This window comes from Coturnix japonica, chromosome 10 (assembly GCF_054131305.1).
Source record: "Coturnix japonica strain WE chromosome 10, WE-NBRP24, whole genome shotgun sequence".
Classification (NCBI taxonomy): Eukaryota; Metazoa; Chordata; class Aves; order Galliformes; family Phasianidae; genus Coturnix; species Coturnix japonica.
In genome coordinates this window covers 2,301,343-2,325,993 of record NC_140672.1, presented here as the reverse complement: position 1 = coordinate 2,325,993, position 24,651 = coordinate 2,301,343, and the positions used below count along the sequence as shown (strand labels likewise).

Sequence of the window (24,651 nt, the reverse complement as noted above, 5' to 3'; positions counted from 1 at the left end):
CACCCAAAGATTGCAAGACCAACATTGGCTGTGTGTGGAAGACACGTGCTGGATGTCCATTGTTGGTGCTATGAAGCCATTGAATGGCTCCATTTAGGGACAGTGGTGTTGGCAGCAGACAGAACATAAGGAAGAGGTAGAGCTCTTCAGCTCTTCACTCATCGTTCTCAAGAGGTAAGGAAGACTGGCAGCCTACCATACACCAACCAAAGCCTGGAGCTGTGATAATGCAAGGCCATGACAACAAGAGCAATTGCCTGTTGGCATTAACCTTGGAACCACTGCCATGTTGAACCTGAAATAGTTCATGCAGAGCTGCTGAGCTGTGCTGAGCTGAATTGCACACTGTTGCTGCTTTCTGAATTCCTTATGAAATATGTTACTAGGTTAGCTCTCTCATTAAGAGTTTTCATTATTTTCTGAGTGTTACACCAGCAACAATAACTGGAAAGTGTGGATTAGCAGATAAAAAAACCACCCAGCTAATAAACATGCAGTATTCTCAAAGTGGACTAACTTTCAATTAAAGGCATTCGGAAGTTGATTTGATTTGATTTAATTTTCAGAACTTTGCCTTTTGCAGGTAATAATTTAAAAGAACCTTTTCAAGTTAATGTACCTGTGTGTGTTTGGGTTGGCACTCAGCAAATGTACTTTTTAAACAGGGCCGTTAAAAACTTCTCCTGTAGAAAATTAATTTTAAAGCAGTCTTGCCTTCATCTCCAATTAAAATACTCAGACAGGCCAAAAGTCACACAGAAACCAGGAAAAAGGGGGTAAATAAGTTTTGGCTGAATGACATCAATTAAAAACTGAGCATGTTCCAGCTTAGAAAGAAGAAGAGATAGCAAATGTTTACGCACTAAGCATGGACAGGTGAGGACAACGAGTTGACTTGCTGTTTCTGTTCTAATATGTGGAGAGGGAACATAGGATTCAGTCAATGTACTCCTTCAACAGAAGTATCACTTATGGGGCTTGACTGTTTGTCCCTTGCATCCCTCTTGTGCCCTAAGGTATGAAAATATGCCTTCAGGTTAGAGACACACCTTGGAGCAGGAGGAAACTAGAAAGCAACCTCTGCATGGGAATCACAGCCAGTTCCCCATCATGTGACTTGATGGAGTAGGTACATACCTGGGACAGAAGGAACCTGAGAGCTCTGCTGTTTGTCTCCCAGCCTGTGATCTCACGTTTTCTGGCTGATTTGTGCCTGGAAATATTCTACCACATGGCCACAGGCTTATCTGATGGAAGACGATAGCATGTGAAGTAAGCAAACAGCCAAGCTGGGCTGTACAGCCACACCAGCCTTTGCCTTTGCTCTCTCAACTGTGTTTAGTGCTCTCAAGGGCATGCAGAGGATGGCAGGAGAAGCAGTGCATGCAAAATGAGTTCCTGGTCATAAAAAGAAGGCAGCTGGTGGGCTGAGATCCCTGTTTACTGAACTGCAGTTTGGAGCTAGGAACTTTTCCTGTTAGAACTGATGCCTCTATGACCCTTAGAGGATCTGAAATCAGTTCTTCATGCCACTACAGACTTTCCATTAAGTCCTTAGTCTCAAACATTTTAAAGCAGTGTCTGATCTGTAAATTGTGATTAAATAATATGCTTTCAATCATCTTTTGTCTTTTTGTGGCTCTCGATGTCTTTTGGAAAAGGGGACAACTCAAAGCTCAGATCAGGACTCCAGACTGCCAGCTTCAAGCACCTAAAACCATTGGTCAGGCCTAAAAAACAGCCCCAAAACTCACCAATATAAGATTTAAAAATGTATTTGGAGTTCTTTTTTGCTTTCTTAGTTTCACATTGCCCAGCTTCATATATTCATACATTTCACCAGATCTCTGAGACTCTGAAAACTGCTTTCTTTGTAAGGAAAATAATAACGAGTGAAAAATGAAACTGTGTTCTATTCACATGACTCCGTGGATCAAGATATTATGAAAAACAATGAGTGTACTGAGTCTCTCCATGAAACCTGCTGAGCTGGCAGGCACTGTGTGCCTCATGCCTACCAGGATGAGGACGTGCTCAACAGACATTTATGTTTTCTATCTATCTTGCTATTGTAAGATGTGGTTCACCCTTCTTAGAAGGATGATGCATCCTCATACATCACAGAGGGCTTTTGGCACCATCCTCCTTTCTTGCACTGTATGGAATCATAGAATCCAAAATGGGTTGGATTCATGAATCCAGTTCTATTAAGGCACTGGAATGGGCTGTCCAGTGAGGTGGTGGGGTCACTGTCTTTGGAGGTGTTTGTGAACCCTGGAGATGTGGCACTGAGGGTCATGGTTAGTGGGCATGGTGGGATGGGTTGGGGTTACACTTGGAGACCTTGGAGGTCTTTTCCAACCACAATGATTCCATGATTCTATGGGCATGGTGGGGATGGGCTGAGGTCAGACTTGGGGATATTATAAGTCTTTTTCAACCTTAATGATTTTATGATTGCAATCCCCTATAGCCAAAGTATCAACAGATGCTCCAACTCATCTGTTGGGTTTTTTCTGTTTTTTGGTTTGCTACTTCCATTACATTTGTTCACATTAAAATGGTATGAAAAATAAAGCTGACAAATATCTCACCCAGAGTATAAACAGTGTCCCTGTTCACTCTCAGGGTGTGATAGTTCACTGAGACGTTGCAGTTCAGTTTCATACGATCCCAGAGGTGTAAATCTGGTCCATAAGATTACTACCAAAAGAGGATGGACACTCGCAGCAAACAGTCCCATTTGTATAGCTCAGCTTTTCCCACTTGCAAGATGGGAAAATATTCACCTTGCAAGGATATTGTGAAAGAATATCTGGGGTCACTCACAGCCAATGCCTGTTGCTACATCACAGCCTGAAAAAAGGACAGATTAGCAAGGCTATAGACAATTACAGAAGACTGTGGTTGAGAGAAGAGGGGGCAGAGGTGTTGTGTAAGCAGACAGTCTTTCCCAATGCTCCAGGGTTAGCTGAGGGAGAAGCACAATGCCACCATTGTCATTCTCTTGGGCTGAGACTCACGCCAAAAACAGGGAAGCGGTAAGCACAGGAAACAAAAGGCGAATGCCATTTTGTGATGCATTCATTACAGCAAGCGCTTCCATGAGGAAGTCATCAGAAGACGGGTATGCAACTTGTGTGTGACAGCTCCCCGTCTCACCAGTCTCCTTTCCCAGCAGTATTGGAACATTTCTTTGCTAGAAGCCAGAGCAACCCAAAGGTGCTTTGGGGGAAGTTCTTTGTTAGCGTTAAGCCTTAAAAGGCAAAAGGCAGCTATTAAAAATGAACAAAATACGCCCGTTTTTTGAGGCAGCAGATTGAGTCAAGAAGGATTTGCTTATAGACAGAGGAAGAGCAGTTGCTAATTAAAGCCTACACTCCTTGAAACACTTTGTATTGCATAAAGATGTGATATAGAGAAAACTGCCATGCTAGACATGGCAACCTGATGTAGGCACAGCCATATTTGCACCCGTTGAGCTTGTTTCACTCAAGCAGAAGGCACCTTTGCTCTGCTAGCCCAAAGCACAGCTTGGTTGGTGGACAGCCATGTCCACACTGGGAGCTTTCTGTCAGTAGTTACTGACATCAGCTTCCCTATGCCAGGAAAAATCTCCTCTACAGAGGTAGCTCAAGTTGGACAGTTGCTTCTTTGTTCAAGTTTTTGCTTCAAGTGGAGGGATGAGATGACCCAATAAAATGCTCACTATGTGCTCTATGTGTGTGGGAAGCAATTGGAGTCCATCAGACTGGAGACATCGTGACAGGTCATCCAGGTAAAATAGTTCTGCTTCCCCTTTATTTGTTTGCCAGAATAAAGCCACGTGTCTTGCCAACTCTCTCCAAATTCCCCAGGACTGAAAGCAGTGAACTGAAAGGCTTGATTGTGGCAGGGCAGGCAGGTGCAAGGCATGGGCAACACAGGGTAAAGGAGGAAAGGATGGATGAGCAGAAAGGAGATCTGGCCTGTGGAGATCTGAAGTGGGCATCATTCTTGCACGCAGATATTCAGTCATGCACACCCACGGCCTTTCAGAGGTTTAAAACAGCCTAGTAAGTCTACCCACAGCCCTTGGGGAGGTCTTCTTTCTAGAACTCAGTTCTAGGAATTGAGCCACCCATTGCTCTTGTGCTAAGCCCCATATGGATCCCTGAAAGAACAGTGCTGTAGCATGCAAGATTCCCCCAAAAGCCTAGAAAAACAAAGGCAGGCTTCACATATTACAAGTATAAACAATACAGAAGAAAAAGAACAACCAAAAGGAATGAAGACCGCACTGCTTAATTCACAATGATTTGCATCGTCACTCATGCAGTGCAGATGGAGGACATTAAGCAGCTCATACGCATACGTACAACTGCACAACACATGGCAGAGAAAGAAACGGGGACGTGTGTACTTCTTGAGAAGCACTGACCTTCAGGAAAAGCACCTTACATCATGCTGTGAAATTATGAACAGTTACTTGATCTTGAGAAATCTAATGGAAGTTCCTGTACCTTGACTTGGCTGTCTACTGTCCGCCTTAGTTTTGCTGCTTTACATGTTTCATTATGACAATGCTGAAAAATTAAGCAAAATGAAGCTAACAAAGTAAGATGAAGAATGAAGATGAAGTAATTTTTTTCATCACTTATTTTGAATAAAATAAAGAAAAAATAAAAGAAAAAGAAAAAAAGGAAGGAAGAAATTTGATGCTTGGAGCATACCATGTATGTCTACAGACTTCTCCGAGGCACAGAGGATGACGGAGATGTAAGAGGTTTGCAGTGATGAAACAGATGAAAGTTGGTGATTTAACTAAAGCTTCTTAAGCAATAACTCAGCTGACTCGGCGTTAGTTTCAGTTACAATTCAGGTGAAGGCATTTTGCTTTATGTTAAATTACAGCCTTAGCCAAGTGCTGCACGTGAGTTGGAAGGGAGGCAATTTTTCCAGCTACTCTGATTAGCAGCCTAATCTGATTATGTCCTAAGGCAGCTAATTTGATTACGTCCTTCAACAGAACTCAGAAAGAAAGGGCAAAATGCTAAAAGCTGAGGGAAAAAAAAGGATAATTCACCTTGGGAATGTGTAACACAACAGAGCCCAAGAAAATGCTTTATGTAAAGAGTAGGTTTTAAAGAGGAATTGTAAAGCTGATCCAAAGGCCCTGGAAAGCAATAGAAGATCTTCTGTTGACTTCGATGGCTTTTGGATTAGCTCTGGAGATGGAGGGGAAGAGCCTGGGTTGGCACAGAGAGGTTGTGGGGAGACTGGAATGCCACTGCGAATAGACAGAGGGAGCAAACAGCAGCACAGGGTTGGAATGCAGATGCAAAAGCCACATGGTTCTGTTTGTATGCCTGAGAAAAATAATCTGTAAGCTGGCTCGGGCTGAAGCTCTGGGAGAAGAAAATGGTGGAAGGCGGAGGCAGGTTATGAGTTGAGCTAAAGCAACAGGGCCATGGTTGGTCCTGTGGCAGCTGAATGTGAAATACCACATTCCTTCCCTGAAAGCTTTCCCAGGAGGAACAGGATGTGGACGCTGCTCTGTGCTAAGAAGCAGGGCTGTTGGCTGAAGCAAGAGGTTAGATGGGGCAAAAGCAGAATGGAGCAGATGAAGATACAGAAGAACAGAGTAACGTCTCTCAGCTGCTTATCTGCAGGTTGTATGGGTGTTCCTTTGTGCTGTGGTTGAACATGCATCTATTGAAGTGCAGATGAAACAGACACCTACATTGTTTATAGACTCATGAAAATTCCTCTAAGGTACATTAACATGTTTGCAGACCTAGTTCAAAGTGACCCAGATTGAGGACAAGGCAGCAGCAGAGCTCAGCCTAGTGTCCCGACATGGCATGCACCTTGTTGAGGGTATGGCCAAACAATTGGACATGAATTCCTTGCCTGAAGCACTATTTCATAACGTGGGTTGATAACATGGTTTGGCATGGAATATGGCTTTCCTTCAAGCAAAATAAGCTTGCTGTATCTCCAAGCTACAGAACCCCAAAGACACTGCCACCAAAGCTGACACCAAACCACTCCTGTTACAGGAGAATCAGGTGGCAGCCACACCACAGAGATAGGACCATCTAGAAAAGGGAGAAAAAAGGTGAATATTGACTTGAATTATGATAGTGTGGCTACAGCTCACCAGAACTCCCATTTCCTACAGCAGAAGATTGAGTCTTGTTAGCAGGGCTCTAGCAAACAGATGTCCTTTTCCTCTCTCAGCCCATAAACTCCTCTCCTGCTCCTATCCAGCAGCAATTAACATCCATTATGCAATCACTTTACCTCACCTTAAAGTTTAAAGAGACCTCGAAGTTCACTAAGTCCAGCCCTCAACTCATCCCACAATGCCCACTGACCTCTATGGTTCAGGAGCACCTCCAAAGACATTGAGTCCACCACGTCCCTGGGCAGGCTGTGCTGAACCAACCACTCTTTCAGAGACAAAATCCTCCCTATTATTCAACCTGTGTGATTAGTTTCTAGCATAGACATTTAGAACAGGATTTGACAGAAACCACCTTGATCTCTCACTTGACTACAGCCCCCTTTAGTCAGATGTCTGCCACATGAACCCAAAGCAAACATTACTAATACAAATAGAAGAGGCAGAATAGAGCACATTTAATGTTTATAATACAGATATGACTCACAGTCACAGAATTGCCTGTACTGGTGCTCCGAACTCTCCCATTCTGTATAGATTAAGGGGCAATCAGCAGAAAGCAAAACATCTGTACCTGCAGCCTCAGCACCTGCTTCATCCTAAACCTCCTGCTAAACTTATTCCTTGATCCTCCTTTGCTTGCCAGGTTCTGTCCCTGAGCTACAAAAATGATAATCACTCACAGGGTGTTATGCCACTCAATGTCCTGTATTATGAGCACTTGCTTCTATTTCAGCTTTTCACCATCCAGACTATAAAAGGACAAGGTTAGCACAACTCCACTCTCCCATCTTTTATTTGGATGAGCAATCTCAAGGGAACTTCTACATAAGAAGTAATCAATCCCAACTCGTGTGATATTAACTGTGCAGCAGGAACTTCCGCTTGCTGTGACTCTCCGTGACTTGAAAATTGTGCAACACCTTTAGTAAACACTTCCTCATATAGGAACAAGAATAAGCAGCACAACTCACTCCCTCTCACTCACTGCACAAGACGGAACTGCTCAAAGCACGGAGACGGGAACTCAGCTTTCCTAGAGCAAGGAATCCACTGCTGGACAACTGCAACTGAGATGAATAATGTCACTCTTATATTTGTTGTTCTGCTATGTTTTCTCCATCAAGGTATGTTTTTTTCCCTTCTCTTCCTTTCCTTTCCCTTCCCTTCCTAATCCTTTTTCAGTGGTTACTGAGGATAATCTTAGATTACTTTGTATAGCTTTTATACATTTTTAATTATTAGCTTGTGGATAATAATGAAGACCCTTGAATTAAAGCCACTGATGAAAATAGTATTGCTGTAGTTAGGAGTTTGCTTCCTTCTCTCTTTCCAAAGACATTATCTAGTTAAGGAAATATTGACTCGTGTGAAAACACACCATAGATTGGCTAGAGACAACAAACAGGTCAGTTTTGTGAGCCAATTAAGAAAGCATTTCATCTGCAAGTGATCAGAGAACTGATCCAACTGGAACAAAGCACTACATGACGGTATTTTGGCCAGAGAAGAAAAGACCTGTATCTGAATTCAATTCATTCTATTACCTGAACTAAAACAGTTACCACCTTTACTATCTGTGCCTTACTGCAGGTTATGAGTTGAGAAGTTCATATGGCTTAACCTTAATGCACCACACATTTTTTACCCATTCAATTCATGTCATCAGGGAACAGATCCTTTCAGAGCTTGGCATGAACAAGCACGCACAGGTTTTGTACACATAATTAAGACATGCAATTTGTTCTGTCAAGTGTCCTTCTGATTGCACAGGGTATCTGAAAACATGTGCAGTATTAATACTTTAGGTGTGAATAGTTTGTTCCTCAGCACAAGTAAATCTTCATTACCAATAAAATCCTCACTAATGGTATGTTGTCCTGGGTTAGGCTCTTGGAAAATTACTTAATTATTTGTTCTTTATTAGCAATTTTCCTAGCTATTATAGAAAGCCTGAGGAATTTCCTTCTTTCTTAAGGCTTAGGCTTACTGACTTAGGACAATGGATGAAACCAGACAAAGACAATATAGTGAGCTGATTAAAATAATGCCTCTAAGAAACTATTTGTTCCAGAACAAAGCTGACTTGTTAGCTTTGAAACGCTACTTGTATCCCTATGAAGGAGAAAGAAAAGTTCAGTTCTGGGTCTTTACTCAAATCCAGCCTGGGCTTGAGCTGCCTGGACTAAAGACAGTCCTATAAAGAATCTCTATCAGAGACCGGGCAGATAAAATCAGAGCACAGCACTCAGTATAATATTACTTTGATCAGTGCATGAGAGCATACTTCAAGCTCATGAGTTTATTACCTTTATACCATGGTGTCCTCTACAGCACACAGTCAGATACAGCCAGGTTTATTCTGCAATTACTTTTTGAAAGGGCTGAATCAAATAAATGAGTTCTGTCTAATTAATCTATCTATTCTACTGGAACAATCTGTGTGAGGATGTACTGTGTTGTTGCAGAGATTATTGATTAAAGAAAATTACAGTAATTGGATGCCCCACTGTTGAAAAAACTTTGGCCTTGAGGCAGATAATTAAAACAGAAGTTTCACTCTCTCTTTATCAGTGTTGTTTTTAAATGCTTTTACTTGAGCCTTCAAAAATGCTCCATTCAGGTGAAGTGACCTTTTGGAGGAGATTAAAGAGTTTATGGAGCAAACAGACCTCCTGTTGCCTTGTTGGAAAGCAACACATCCCTTGTAGAGCTCTGTTTTCCCCACGTGCTGTATGCCAGCTGCTATCATTAACTTCAAATGATGCAATGTGTGCTGACCACCCCTGCAAATCATGCCGCTAATTAACTTTTTGTCCTTACTCACTCATGCCTGGAAGCACACAGCAGAATGAAACTGTGTTCATCAGCACTGTGTCTATTGAAGTATTGTTGGGAAGTATTTAAGCAAGAAGATTAGCTTGAAAGCTTTCTAAAGGAGAAATCTAGGCATCTTCCAGTCCTGTGGGGAACTATGCGAGTTTATTTGCTTTTATAAAGCATCCTTAACCTGTAGGCCAGTGTAGTGGAAATAGTAATTCACAGCCTGAAGCAGTGCTTGAGCACCTGGTAGGAAGGCAGGGCCAACCCAGGGGGGCAATGCAATGCAATGCAATGCACCTGAGCTACTGGAAGGGCTGAAGCCAGGATCTATCCCTTCCAAAACCTCATTTAAGGGTTGACCAGGGATGTGGTGGGATCATCATCTTCAGTGATGCTCAAGGAGGTGTTCGAGAACTGCAGAGATACAGCACTGAGGGACTTAGCTGGTAGGTATGGTGAGGTTGGACTTGGAGATTTTAAGGTCTTTTCCACCCTCAGGGATTCCATTCTATAAATTGCCAGGGATGGTAACTCAGCTAAAACTCAGATTGTAACAAACATTAGATCACAGCATGGGGGGCTGCTTAAGAGCAGGTGAGCATGTGCTATAGCAGAGAATAGAACAGAAATGAGTGGCTATAGAGCCCAAAAGAATAGTCTTGGCAAACATGAAATATGGTGTTTAATAATTTAATGCTATGCTTTCATAAATATATGCCTGTTTCTTCCTAGGAAATGCAAGCAAGAAATTACCTGGGGTTGAGCAATATGAAATAGTTTATCCTCGGAAACTGCACACAGTACATAAAAGAGATGTAGAAAGAAGCAAAGAAAAGGTATTAAAATAGAGAACGTTTGCTTTTTGTTTGCTGGGAGATGGGGAAAGTTAGATTTTGGTCCTCTAACCAAAAAATACAAAAGAAAACAACCTTCTGCTTATTCTATAACTGCCAGAGTGCTTATTTTTGGTGGAAAGAGAAAGAAAAGAACACAGCTGGCAACTCAACAGCCATCTAACTCACGGTGAGGCCAGAAATTATATAAGCCCATATTCTAACACTTAAATCTGTTTACAGACAAAATATGATGATACGTTGGAGTATGGAATCAAAGCCAATGGAGAGGAAGTCATATTGCACCTACAAAGAAATAAGTATGTTCAGTACAACCTTTTCCTAAATATTATTCCTCACCATATGTAGCTCTGTAAAGCATGTGGGATAAAAGCAATGGGACTTAAGCTCCTGTAAAATGAAGGTATCCTGGTTTTAACTCACAGAAGAGGGGAGAGAAAGCATTGTGACACTGCTTTGGTAGTGTGAAGTAACTATACGTGCTCATTACTGTGATAGAATCACTTGCCTATGTTGCTGATTTTGACATGGTTTAGTATGCATGGCGGGGATGGGTTGATGACTTGATGATCTAAGAGGCCTTTTCCAACCTTAATGCTTCCATGATTCTATGGGCGTGATGGGGGTTGGTCTTGCTGATCTTAATGGTATTTTCCAACCTGAATGATTCTATGACTGTTGTCCTGTTTTTCCCAAGGCAGTGGTATTATAATTAGCTCATGATAACTATATACTATGTGTATCTGTGTGCACACATAGCTATGTGCAAGGCAGCTTTCCCATTGACCCATATCTTCACCATTATAACTGGGGGGGATGAGCTGGGAAGAGAGGCACAACTGTACCCACTGTGGAGAGGTGGAAACATCTACACAAATGGGAGGGCAAAACAGAATCAATGCCGTGTATATTGTCATATATTTACTTTCAGATCTACCAGGAGATTACTTTATATTAATGAAATAAGCAGACACCAATTGATTTCTTATTTTAGTGAAGTCCCTTTGAGTAAGAACTACACACAGGTGGAATTCCCCACTCAGGTGCTTTTCTTCTCTTTTGATACGAATCATAACCTGACTAATCATCTGAATTCCTTAAATGCTTCACTTGTTACACAACCGTCTCATTTCTAGATGACTATAATTATTTGAATAATAGCTGTTCTTTAACCTTTGCAGGCATCTGTTAGCTGGGGACTATACTGAAACAGTCTATTCAGATGATGGTCAGCAGATAACCACGAGTCCCCAGATCAAGGTAATAAATAAATAAATAGGTTTATTTCCCCTACACCAAGTTCTGTATGAGGTTTATGGGCATATGAGTGAATAACACGATTCAGCCTGGGTTTGCCTTTGCCCATTTCTCACCTCTCAGCTGATGAACACATATCTGAGCTGAGTTTCTTTGTCAGGACAGGGAGTGGAACCAGGACAGACCAAACCCTCCCCTGCCCTCCTGACTTTGCTCATTCTGTGCAGCTCGGTGCCTCACTTTTACATCTAATCTCAGTGAGATCACGGATTCTGATAAGTGCAGATTTCCTCTGCCTCACCTTATCGCCCACGCTCAGAGCAAAGGCGCTGCAGGTTACTCCAGGTGGTTTCTCTGAGCCATGACCAATCACTTATTCAGACTCAAAGGAAATGGCTGTTACATTTTTAGTTACTTACTTATTTAAATTGTCTGCCCTCCGGTTCTATCTTCAACAAAGCCCTCAGCTGAAGCTTTTTGTCCAATGTCACACTACCTGTCTTAATACAAGCAATTTAGAATACAAAGCCTAATATTCATTTGTCATGGGGTGATTAGCAGCAAAGGGAGCTGAAATAATGCATAGAGAATTCTATGTTCCTTTATTGCAGAAAAAGGGGCCATTTCTGATTGCTCCAACTACTTTCACTCCCTGAATGGACCCTATGGAAAGCAATTAGCACCTATACCTGGTTACAGGTCATCTCAAACAACCTGTGCAGCTTGCTGCCCTATATTGTATCTTTTGTCTCCTGACAAATAAGACAGCACAGCTAGACTTCAGTCTACAGCAATTTCTATTTTGTTAGTGGGTTTTTTTGTGTTGTGATGGAAGGAAAATAATCAAGTGGGAAAGTGAAACCAAATATCCATGGGAAAAGAGAAAGCAGTGCAGATAAAGGACTGAGTAGCGCATTATAGGGGTTGATGACTGGACCAGACAATCTTAGTGGTCTTTTGTAACCTTAATAATTCTATTAAGAGCTGTCTTAACAAAAATGCTAAGGGTAAAATGTTCCACAGCGCCTTTGTAACTGAAGCCTCCTTGAACACAAATCTCTAAGTCATGAACTGTTTCTTGTTAATTGTGCATATTAACAACATAAATGTATTTTAATCTCATTGAAGTTAAAGCACTTAATTATTGGGTTAATATTAAGGGGTGTTTCTTTGATTTCTGGCTGCAAAAGTAATTCAGTATAGGTCTAATTTATAAAAATATGTCAGTTTATCCTTTGTTTTGAGCAGCAAATAGTCTTATTTTCATGTTATGCTCTGTACGAACCAGAACCCACCGTAACTGGACTTAGCAGCACTTGGGCTACTGTGTATTGAAGGATAATGAAGTAGTAGTAAACATAGAAACCATCACCAGCTTTTTATGTTTCAAGTGTTCCCCCTAACAGGAGACCTCCTCATATAGCAGAGTTAATTGTAGCATTTTAACTGGTCCTTTTTCTCCTGAAATCAATTTGAAAAGGTATTTTTCTGTTTCTAAACAGGATCACTGTTACTATGAAGGTTACGTTCAGGATGAAGCTGACTCAACAGCAAGCATCAGTGCCTGTAAAGGCTTAAGGTAACGTGGAGGTTCCATTTCCAAATAGTACTGATATCAGAATATACATGAGGATAAGTTTTCCAATTCAAATAGGATCAGGTTGTAAATAAATGGGTGGTATCTTATGAGGAAACACAACTGAATTAAAGATGAAAGCCTACCTTTAAACTCACCACTGAAGCTGAATTTCACTTTACAAGCATAAAACTCCCAAATGTAGAACTAATGCATTCTTAATCCAGTTTCCTTTTGACTGATGGTCAAAATGAGATCTCACCTGGTGAGTTTTCCATTCACAGAATGGAGTCATAGAATGGTTTGGGTTGGAAGGAACCTTAAAGACCATCCCCAACCCAGCAGCTTTGATTCCTGCCTGCGTGCTGCCAAGCCATGCTCCATTGTGGGTAAGGTGGTGATGGGTTGATGGTTGGATTTGATGATCTTAGAGGCCTTTTCCAACTGTAATAATTATGTGATTGCATTGGTGTGTGCAATAGTCCCTACATGCCCTATTAAAGAGAATGCTGCTATCTCAGTCCCATGGATTCAAAAGTTTAACCTAAGGAAAATTTTCACAGTGGGTATTTTGAGACCCATGGGCAGAAGTACCTGATTGAACCTTTGGGAACGTCAGACAGAGACAAACATGCAGTCTATGAGTTTGTGGAAGATAAGTCCATCAAAACCTGTGGAGCAGTCAATAGCAGCTGGGAAGTGAATGCAAGTGACCCCGTCAACAGCATCTTCAAATCCAGCAATAGCCCAGAAGTAAGTACGGAGCAGAAAAGAAGCTGAGGATGCAGCAGAAGTGGGTGAGTGGCCAAGTCCCACTGTCTGCTGGCACCTCTGGGAGAGAAGCAATTGCAAACAAACCTTAAACAACCAGTACAAGATCTGAGATCGGAGCTTTTGGAGCTGCCATCTGAGTTAAGCCCTCTTTTATGTGCCTATATGCATCTTTAACCACCTAAATGCTTATTATCTGGTCTAGCTTTCATCATTTCATCATTTTAAAGTGAGATAGTCCCATTCTAAGAGAGACTCCAATAACAAATATACTCATGGGAAATTGCTAAGAATGAGACTGAAATGAGCCTTAAAACTCACCAAAATTTATCTTCTCTCCAGATGAAGGCGTACCTGAAGGCAAAGAAATATCTGGAAGTTTACGTAGTTGCAGACAATACTATGGTGGGTATTGAATTATATTTTCCCCATGAAACTGAGGTCAATGATGTTCATTCTGGGCTCCTACCCCAACTACAGCACTGGGACCATAAGCAGCCCCAGCTGCAGCCCAATTCCTTCAGCTTTGCACTATGTGGTCTGATTAAGCAATAAATAGAACAGATAAGGCCAGACCAGGGATGGTGTCCTTTACAGTGCCATCACCTGTGGGATGTTTCTCTTGTAACAAACCATTTTCCTTTTTCCTCTCTGATTCCTGATGCCATGTTTTTGATTTTTCAGTATAAGAAGTACAACAGAGATGTTAATGCTGTGAGACAAAGGATATTTGGCATAGTTAATTTCATCAACACGGTAAGAGCAAAATACAGCAGAGAACAAATTCAGTAGAAGTGATTTATACGTTTTTGTTTGTGAACTTTCTACATGTTATAGTAAAAATACATAAAGGTACAAAAACTGTACTGGGAAAATAAGACTTTAAGTTTTCTTTTCTCTTGTTGCAACTTCTTGAAGTTAGTTTTAGAGCAGTCCATATTGAACCAACACAAGTGAACCAATTATGCAGATAAATGTCTGTTTAAGAAGTCTTTGTGAAGTACTTTGTTTTACAGCAAAACTGTTTCTCTGCTGCAGGTTTATAAGGCCATCAATATCTATGTGGCTCTAATTGGCCTAGAAATCTGGACAGACAATGATAAATGCTCCTTGAGTCCTATTGCAGGATCGACTCTGGACAACTTCTCAAAGTGGAGGAAATCAGATTTATTAAAGAGGAAAAGAAATGACAATGCTCAGCTAATTACGTATGTATCACTGCTTTTCCTGCTCTGGTCACAAAGGATTTTATTGTCTCAAAGACTGCAGTGTAGTCTAACAACACAAAGAGCCAAGGCATGAAGCTTAAAGGCTGGGAAATACAGATCACTGAACTCAACCTTTGCTATTCTGGTTCTTGCTCATCCAAGCACTTCATCAAGCAATTTGCACCAAACCAAGTGTTCAGGTCTCATGAATGGCAATGTAATTTAAGTTAAAAAAAAATTAAAGTATATTTAGTTGTTTTCTGATTTGCACTGCTCTTAAAGCATATGTTCAAACACTGCATTAAATCAAGGATGAAAGAGTTGGAAATGAATCTTTGTTCTTTGAGATTCTGCTTGGTTAGTAAAGCAAACACTGACTTTGGGTCTGCTTCATGGTAACTTCACTGTGTTTTATGCTGTCTTTCTTCTTACAGAGGCCACAACTTGGAAGGGACAACAATTGGATTAGCTTACATAAAATCCATATGCAATGATGTATACTCTGCAGGTATTATCCAGGTCTGATTTATTCTTCTTTATCTCAGTTTTAAAAGGCTTTCCAGTTCTCACTCAACCAGAAAAGAATATTTGGGTTGGGAAGATAAGTTGTCTTTTCCAGCCTTAATGATTCTATGGGCATGGTGGGGATGCTCATAGAAGTAATAGGTTGCCCTTATTTCCACAGGATCATAGCAGACATGAGATTGCAGTTGGAGCTACCATGGCACACGAGATGGGACACAACCTTGGCATGAGTCACGACACCAAAGACTGCACGTGTCAGTCTCGAGTCTGCATCATGACAGACACTGTTAGGTAAGAGCCTGAGAAAAAGGGTAGTGAGCACATTAACACACTGGGTCTGAGAATGAAAGGCTCTATATAAGCTGCCAGTTTCCAAAATAGATGGTTATAGTTGTTGTTTATATTTAGTGAGCCTAGTAGTGAAGGTAGGAGTGGAAGGCATAGTAGTGATGGTTGGACTGGATGATCTCAGTGGTCTTTCTTTTAATGATTCTTTGATTTTTTTGTACTTTAAGATTATCCCATTTAAATTATATAAAATAAACCTAAATTGAAGAACTTCCAGAGCGTGGTGAGCATCCCACTTCCAATCTGATGCTCTTTTATGTTATTATTTCTAGATGGATAACCCTAAAAGCATTATCTTTAGTTATTTGGGGGTAACTTTTCCTTTGCACTCATCCGGGGGCTATTGCTTCTTGTCTACAACAACCCTAACTCAAGTCCTTTGGCTTTCTCAAAACAGTTCTGTCGTCCCTAAGACATTCAGCTCCTGCAGCCTCCAAGATTTTGAGGAATACATGTTGAATGACATGCCAAAATGCCTAACTAACATCCCAGACATAGATGCCATCATAGCACCTCCATCATGTGGCAATGGCTTTGTGGAAAAAGGAGAGGAATGCGACTGCGGTACTTTAGAGGTATCTGCTCAATTGGGGATAAAATAATACTTGGAAAAGGGAACTAGTTGTTTTCAGGCTGTTTTATGAGGAAGTTGGTTTAGCTGTAGCTGAAATACTTCTGCAGAGCAGCAGTTTGATGACTGTAGTTTCTGCAATCTGGACATCGCTACAAAGGACAGGGAAAATGAGGGTAAATCATATGGTGTTATATCACTGAAGGAACAGGGAAGAACTACAGATATGAAAGTATCAGGGAGGAAGCAAGTCTGTTCCCTCTACACTTTGGTCAGCACTTTGATGACTACATTTGGAGATGCATTGTGTTCCAGTGATAATGATTTTCATAGAAGCAAAGACAGAGCTCAAATACCCTTCCCTTCCCCCAGTAAGCAGAGTGGTTTGTTGGGAATGCAGTGCAGAGGGGATGAAGTTTGGAGCACTTCTCAGAGCCCTGACAGTCTGTTCTATCCCAGGAGTGCACAAATGCCTGCTGTGACCCAGAGACATGCAAGCTGACAGCTGGCTCCATGTGTGCACACGGAGACTGCTGCGAGGACTGCCAGGTAAAACCCCATCTCCAGCTTCTATCTATGAGGTTTTCTGCCTTTGCAAAAGCAGTAATACATTTCACATCAGAATCATCCCTTTGTACGTCTAATTACTGGCATAGCATTGTAATTGGTACGTCAAATGAAGCCTTGCTTTCCTCCAATTCAGTACAAAAGAGCAGGAGCTGTGTGCCGGGAAGCCAAGGATGATTGTGACCTGCCTGAGATGTGCACTGGTTCTTCTGGGAATTGCCCATCGGATCGATTCCGTGTGAATGGACATCCTTGCAGCAACGGTGAAGGCTTTTGCTACATGGGAACCTGTCCCACCCGAGAAAGCCAGTGCAGGGCTGCTTTTGGACCACGTAAGTACAAGCTGCCATTGCAAATATAAGGTTGGCAATTGAAAGCGACAGGGCAGGTTCTGTCTGCTAGCAAACCACCAAAGGCCAGGAGCAGAATAACAGAGTTCTAGCTCATAGCGTAGTGTATTGATTTTATATTTCCACTGTAAATGATTATTAGTGCTTGAGGTAAAGCACACAACATAATATACCTCTAGGGAAATGTGAAGTCGTAGCCTGGTTCCTCTTTCGCACGGTGCTTTTAGATAACCTTGAAACGGAGCTGATAATTGCACGACAGAATGAGGAAGTGTCTGAGTTTTAAATGATTGTCCAAATTTGGCATGTCTGCGTGGTTCTGAAGGTGTGTGGTGGCTTAGCATCCTCCTCGGTCTTACCGTGTCCCTTTTCTTAAGCAAGGTTTGTGATGGATAGGGAGCACACAGGACAGATGCTGCTGAATGCGCACATTAACACTGCAGGATTAATGCACAAAGTGCCATGGGCTCATTTAGGCTCATGGGTAACTTCACTGAGAAAGTCCATTTCCTATATAGATGAAGGAAATGCAATACTACCAGATTTCAGAGGCGGAAAACCTAAACTGATCTTAACTTCTCTCCAAAGCTCTTTGTGTTATTGCATTTCTTGTTTTCCTCTTTAACAGGGGCTACTGAAGGGGCAGCGTCCTGTTACCGGATGAACGAGAAGGGGTTTTATTATGGATACTGCAGAAAAGAAAGAGGTACTCACGTCCCATGTAAAAAGAAGTAAGCACTATTAAAGAATTTGCCAGAATTTGGGAAGAGAGACCATCCCCATTCAAATTAAGAGATGGAAGCAAAGAGTACAACTATTGTAGATGGCACATAAGTCTACAAGTCCTTTATTTTCCCTTATTCAGTTGGAATATTGAAGTAAATACACTTCTAAATAAACTTATTTCCAAAGAGTGCTCTTGCCCAGGGAAAGCAGAGATGCAAACTGTCTCAAGATCTGTCTGCTTGTGTATGTGTGTAAGACTGCTTGCACGTATATGAAGCTAAGGGCAAGGAAAGGTTTTTGAATAGGGAAGCTGAACTTCTGGTGAACCCCCAAAGCTGAGGACAGCTCAGCTAATTTCTGCAATTATGGGTTTTCTAACAAGCTCATGAGGAATTAAGAACTTCCCACTTGAAACTGATCTAAAACCACCACAAAGCAAAACATACCTGCAGTTATTCCTACAGAGTTCATATACAGTCACTGAAATCCAGGCTGGAATACAGAGCGATTTGGATATCTTTGCATTGTACTAATGACCCTTGTTCTCTTTTCAGAGATATCATGTGTGGGAAGTTGTACTGCTCTGGGGGTTGGGAGATGCCCACCTATGGCAGCCTGGTGACCTTCGAGTCCTGCAAAGCAAGCTTTCCTAGGAATGGAGATCCAGATTTAGGGATGATCCTCAATGGAACCAAGTGTGGGGATGGCATGGTTAGTAGAAGAAAAAAATACTTCTCTCCCTATTTTCTTCTCTCTTTCAGTCTTGGTTACATCATTAGCCAAACAAGAAGGGCTTTAGACAAGGAAGACTGAAATGGACATTGAACTTGCACTGATTTGATTTGCTGTACCTTCTGCCCTATGCCAAGCAGAAACTAGGAGCAAAGCAAACAGGAGCTGCTGTCCTTCTGAGTTCCTTACATTTCATTGCCATCTTACTCATTTTTCACTGACAAAAAACATACGTGGCAGAAGAAATATAGCTTTGTACTGGAAGGTTAAAAGACTGGACATATATTATTTTTAATGATTTCCTATAATGAATGTGTTAGGCATCAGTGGGTACTATGAATTCATTGCCATATTTCTATCTGAAAGAGGTTTTCTGGGGGTGGGGAGGAAGAATGAAGAATTGCAAATGATTGGCAACAAGTGATATCTCTGTGTCTTTGTCACTACATCTTGCTATAAAATATCCAAAGGTCAACTTAGTTATATCCACATCTCAAACTCCTAATGTAGGTCTAAGAGATTAACATACTTTTCTATGTTTCCTTTCACTCTGCATCGCTTTACACAATAATTGTGCAAGCTCTGTATGTTCTGAAAGCTGTAAGTCTCTTTTGTGATGTTGGCTTTGCACATTGCAGGTATGCAGCAATGGAGAATGTGTCTATGCTGAAGATGTCTTTAGATCAAGCGACTGCTCTGCCAAGTGTCCTGGACATGCTGTAAGATACCAGCTATTAACTTAGGAAAAAACAATGCATGCAAACTACAGGCACTGTTGAGATGGACACAGATTCTGTGCCTAGCCCAGCCTCTAATGCAGTGTTTCTACATTATTTGCACTCATCTTGAATCTGCTCCTGGCTTTGTGCTTCCTTAGGTTTGTGACCATGAGATGCAATGCCAGTGTGAAGAAGGATGGGCACCACCGAACTGCGAAAGCTCATCAGCAGTCACCAGTAAGTACTGCACAGCCTCACATGGAGTCATCATGCCATCAACTGACTGCAATGAGACCTTTAGCTCCAATGAAACAGCCCTCAGTAGCAAAACTGCATATCTAGGGCTCTGGCTTTTGTGCATCAATGAGTGATTGTGCACTGTATACTCTGCCAATGGTCAGGATGAGCATGAGCTCATTATGTGTGTATCTTTTAAGAAATAGCAGCTTTGTGTTCTGTCTTCCTGACAGGTTTTGCAGTCATTGCTGGTGTGCTGGTTGTCCTCACTGTGATTGTAATCACAGCAGTATTGGTTTTCCGCTTCCGAGTGTTCAAGAAGAGGTAAAATATTTAGTCTATTGAGCAAAGGATAAGTAAACCCAAGGAATTTAAGCTGGGGTTTTCAAAGACTATGAAGGAGAAGCGAGGGAGTTGGCCTGAGAGCTTTACTGGAGCCAGGAGAGTCTTACTGAAGTCTTCAGACTGTAGTGCTCAAGATTAACCCTACAGTAATTTTAAAAGGAGAGGTGGGAGGGAGGAAAGATGTGGCTTTCATAGAATCATAAAGGTGGGAAAAGACCTCTATGGTCCCCATGTCCATCCAACCCCACCATGACCAGTGCCCACATCCCTCGAACACCTCCAGGGATGGTGATTCCACCACCTCCCTAGGCTGTATACTAGACTAATGGGATTAAGGCAAGCATTCAACTTCAGGAAGTATGTTTTAAGCTTCAATCAGAGTAGTATTTGTATATCATATGTAATCATCACATAGCAGCAATACCAGAAGGGGACCCGGAGCCACCAATCAAGTCTTTGTGGACCAAGAACAAAGGCAAAGAGAGCACCCTGTCCTGGCAGTACCCACCCAGAAGGTAAGAGTGGGGTACTGCAGGGTCCCTACAGCCTCCCCAAGACTGAAATGAGGGGCTGAAGAGTCTGAAATGAGAGTCCTACATCTGCAGGAGGGCTTCTCTCAGCACTACACAAGTGCTTTGGAGTGTGCTGTAAACCCCAGCATGGGGAGAGAGCAAGGAAAGCATGTAGCACTAAGTCTGCCCCTAACTGATCTATCTACAGTAAAGGGTGCAAAGACAGTGCACAAGATGAGTTCTCCATTAGACTTCACCGTTTCCTGTTTCAGATTAATGATAAGAAGCTTCTCCTTCCTGTACCTCCACTACCAGAGAACAAACCACAGCTTCGGAGTGTAAGTGATTCTGGAGATATTCTTATATCTGTTGGGTTTGGGGAACACAGCACATGTAACACAATCAGGTTGAAAAAGATCTCTATGAACACCAAGTTATTGCACTCTAGCTATAAAGCCCTGTAAGTTCTCAAGGCCAAGCAGAGTAAAGCATCCCTGATCTAACTCTGAAATGAACACATCCATTTACTTCTGCTGATGAACTTCATATATAAGAACATGAGCTCACACATTGCCATTGAATATGCAAATACATAAATACAAAATATGTATATAGGGTCAATCTGTATTCTGCTCTCCTCTTTTACAGCCTGCCATAAGGCCAAAGGGTCCCCCACCTCCTGTCCCTTGCACCAAACCAGCCTTTTCTCACACACAAGACATGTTTGTAAGTATAACCTTGCAACTTTCTACATCTTTCACTTAAGCTGCAAGCAAATAGCATTTGGCATCTGTTAAGAAATCACAGATGTTCATGGAAGCACAGAATTAAGGTTGGAAAAGACCACTAAGATCACCCAGTCCAACCATCAAACCTATCAAAATCAATCAAACTATGTTTTTGTTAGGGTAGGAGTGGTCTTTTTTCCCCCATGGGAGCCTAAATTGCACATGATATTCTTCATCTATTCCAGGGATGCCAACGTGATGCTCACAGTTCCCTCCTTACAGCATAAGGAAGTGTTCAAAGATACATTCCTCAATGTGTACCTTGAACACATGACAGCTTCAACCCCTTTTACAGTCTATTTGAGCACAGGCACTTGATACAGATGAATTTGCACATTTAGAATAGCTCAGGGCTCTTCTGAAACAGGATATCTATATCCCTTGTGTATTTATTATTGTGTGTGGACAGATTAACTTGACTTGCCCCTAGCTCTTCCACTAGGAAAATGCTATAGTAAATAGATGAGATAACTGCACAGGCAGCTGAAGGCTGAGAGGTTCTGCAGCTGCTCAGACAGGGAAGCACAATGACATTGATGCTACACTTTTGTTACAGGCACCAGAGAAAAAACCTGCTTGTCCCCCAGTTCCCAAAGGCAAACCTCCACCTCCACCAAAGGTAACCTGAGTTCAAACACAACTAGCAGTTCTCTCAGGCTGCAATTTGCTGAATAGGACGCAGTGATTTGTTTAATCTCTTTTTTTTCTCCAAGCAGGCTTTGAAGCCTCCTGTTAACCCCAGGGTCTGAAGCTCCTGCAGGAGAGTTAATGGAGGTTCTTGGAATGCTGAGGGGCAGTTGGTTTGTCCTCTTATTCTCCACTTTTCCTGTCCTCTATGAAACACAACAAGTTACTGACAGCTGCTTTGAAGGGAAAACTGTGAAGTGAAGAACTCTGTAGTGATGATATCAAGCTGCTGTCCAGAAGGAAACAAAGCAGAATCACTGCTTGCACAGAGGAATGGATGGAGCACACTATGAGAGCTGCTGGGCACATCCCAGCTCCTTAGCTGCCTCCACAAGAAGCATCTGCTCTGGGATCACTGTATCTGCAATGCTTTGCTCAGAAACAGACCTAAAAAGGTCAGGAAAAAGCATGGGGTATGAAATCTGTAAACTAGGATACATTTCTGCATCTTTGCCAGTACCAGATTCCTGCTTTGTATGCACATTGCAAGCTCTGGACCCAGAAAAATCCTTCCAACCCTTTGGAGAATTTACACCCCTGAGACTATACAGATTGGTTACACATTGATTCTGGAAAGATCCATATGGATCAGATCCTTTCATTAATCCTTAGATTACAGTTACATAGGATTTCTCTGTTGAGTAGATAGGAGCTGTGCTCAGAAGCAAAGCATGCAGGACTCAACCTCCTGCTGCCTGCTCAGCCCAAGCCAGTTCCAATGGAGCTCCAGCTGCCACCATTGCACTTGGACACAGAAACTTGGAAAAGCAGTCAACAAAAACCTTTAATCATTAATTTTACCCACCCTTCAGCTCCAGAAATATCTGAATATTTCTCCCTTCCAGTATATACACACACACCTCAGTGTTTTCATTTAATTGCTCCCGCACTGGGGTATGTTATTGTAAAGTTGCTAATGAGCACTGGGATGGGCACAGGGGTTTGTTATTGTGGGACCACATTGCAGCAATGAGGCTTTGCACACTGGTTTGTTACTGAGGGGTTCTTCATTCGTTCTGCTCTGTTGGCATCAGCAGTGTTGACACTCTTGGCCCTGTTGGCATAGATCTGCATGATGCTGTTGGCATTGATGTTAATAATGCTGTGAGAGGGGGGGCTGGCACCAATCATATTGTTACCATTGGCACTGTTATCATTTGTGTGGTTGGCATCAATACTTTTTAAGTTAAAGCACACAAAAGTGTTTTTCAAGGAATTAAGAAAAAAAAGAGCAAGAAGAAGGGGGGAGAAAAGTTGCCCCAGTCACAAAGTACTCACAACTTTATGGAGGTTCCAGTTTGAACTGGATTTGTGTTTGGATCAGGATCAAAATCAAAGCACTCCTTTGGTTTTGCAAATGGATTACACTGTCCCTCAAAAGAAGGCAGTTTGTAGCCTTGGGGCTAAAGAAGAGCACACAGCTGCTAAACTACCAAAATCTGGGGCATCGAGCCAGCACTGTGCATAGTTTCAACTGGGTTTGGTTCTGACCAGCACATATTGGGACTATAACATAAACCTGATCCTCAGAGGGCATGAAATACATATAAAATAACCCATTTCTTCTTCTAGGCTAGATATGCTTCGACACTGCCAATTCTCATATGCCCTGTGAAATATAGATATAATGAAATTGCCATCTTGAGTTTGAGGTAGTTTTGGAAGAATGTGGCTTTTTCAATGTTAGGTAACTGTTCCATTATTTTAGGCAGAAATGGATTTTAATCTATCCATATTTGACTGTCATGTAAAGATTTAGAACTTTTATTTTTAATGAACTGTAATTAATGTATTTACGATGTTTTCTATATTAAAAGTATTCCATTGAAAAACTAGATGATCTCTGAGTTCCCTTCCAACCCATCTTACAATTCTATGATGTGCCTCCAATTAAACAACCATCATTTGTATACAATCCACATGGGATCGTTTAGAGCAGTGCCAACTCCCTAAAACTCATAATTTGGACCCAAAAGACCATAAAGCATTGCAAAACCCTGCCTGTTTAGGCCAGTAAAGCTGGGCTTTCAGTGGAGTCTATGAGAAAGAAAACGACTCATTCTTTAGCAGGTTCTGATGGGAAGTGATTTCAAACTAGAAGAGAAGAGATTTTGACTGGATATAATGGAAAAGCTTATATGATGTGGATAGTGAAGTACAGGAATAGGTTGCCCAGAGGAGGTGGTGGATGTCACACTCCTGGGGGTACCCAAGGTTAGGGTGGAGAGGGCTCTGAGCACTTGATCAAGCTGTGGGTGTCCCTATTCATTGCAGAGCTGGACTTGATGGTCTTTAAAAGTCCCTTCCAAGTCAAATGATTCTATAATTTACAGCTAGTATTATAGTTTATCCATCCCAGCCTTGCACAGCAGCTCAGTGTTCCATTGTGCAAATGTGACATCTACTGTCAGAAAGACTCTACTGCAAGAGGAAAGCAAACTGAAGACACCTTCAGTCATCCTGAACTGCAACAGTTGGTCCAGCTGTCCCATTGTTCCTGGTTAAGCATCCCTTGCTCAGCTTGTTTTGCCATATACACATGTGGAAGTCCATCTGGTAGCATCATGTAGCAGGACACAGTGGATCTCTGGCTCATTAAAATCAGTGAACTGGCAGTGATGCCATTTATGTTTTTTCCTTTCCTGTGTGCGTACACACGTATGTAGTGTGTATGCATCCATATGAGTAAGCACTTCATCTCCATGAGGATCTTTCCTGATCCTTTCCCATCTCTGGGTTTACCACCCTCTCCCATCCCTTATTTCCCTGCTTCTATCAACCTTTTGCTCTACACACCCCCCAAAGCAATCCCTACTATAAACAATACTATACTGTACTGGCAATAAGCACACACTGGACCATCACAACAGACCATATTCCTCAATATCC

At 41.9% G+C, this 24,651-nt stretch overlaps 1 protein-coding gene and 1 long non-coding RNA gene across 3 annotated transcripts in view; one reads left to right on the top strand and one right to left on the bottom strand.

The window, feature by feature from the left end:
• Positions 1–24,651, bottom strand: part of LOC107323687 (uncharacterized) — a 135,097-nt gene that overhangs the window by 70,051 nt on the left and 40,395 nt on the right. The gene's annotated exons all lie outside the window — the stretch shown is intronic.
• Positions 7,057–23,597, top strand: ADAM28 (ADAM metallopeptidase domain 28). 2 transcript variants are annotated; one of them, XM_015883016.2, is made up of 24 exons: positions 7,057–7,293; positions 9,722–9,825; positions 10,066–10,142; positions 11,025–11,103; positions 12,603–12,679; positions 13,240–13,429; positions 13,790–13,852; positions 14,132–14,203; positions 14,486–14,655; positions 15,090–15,174; positions 15,341–15,471; positions 15,926–16,103; positions 16,559–16,648; positions 16,803–16,998; positions 17,645–17,747; positions 18,297–18,453; positions 19,113–19,193; positions 19,352–19,430; positions 19,664–19,754; positions 20,191–20,290; positions 20,560–20,625; positions 20,936–21,013; positions 21,632–21,694; positions 21,792–23,597. In XM_015883016.2, exons 1-24 carry the CDS (start codon positions 7,242–7,244, stop codon positions 21,822–21,824), a joined length of 2,415 nt encoding a protein of 804 aa, XP_015738502.2. In that variant the 5' UTR covers positions 7,057–7,241; the 3' UTR covers positions 21,825–23,597. The 2 variants fall into 2 exon arrangements, with proteins under 2 accessions (XP_015738502.2, XP_085366571.1); XM_085510445.1 differs by having other exon boundaries at positions 7,117–7,293; positions 20,194–20,290; positions 21,792–22,965.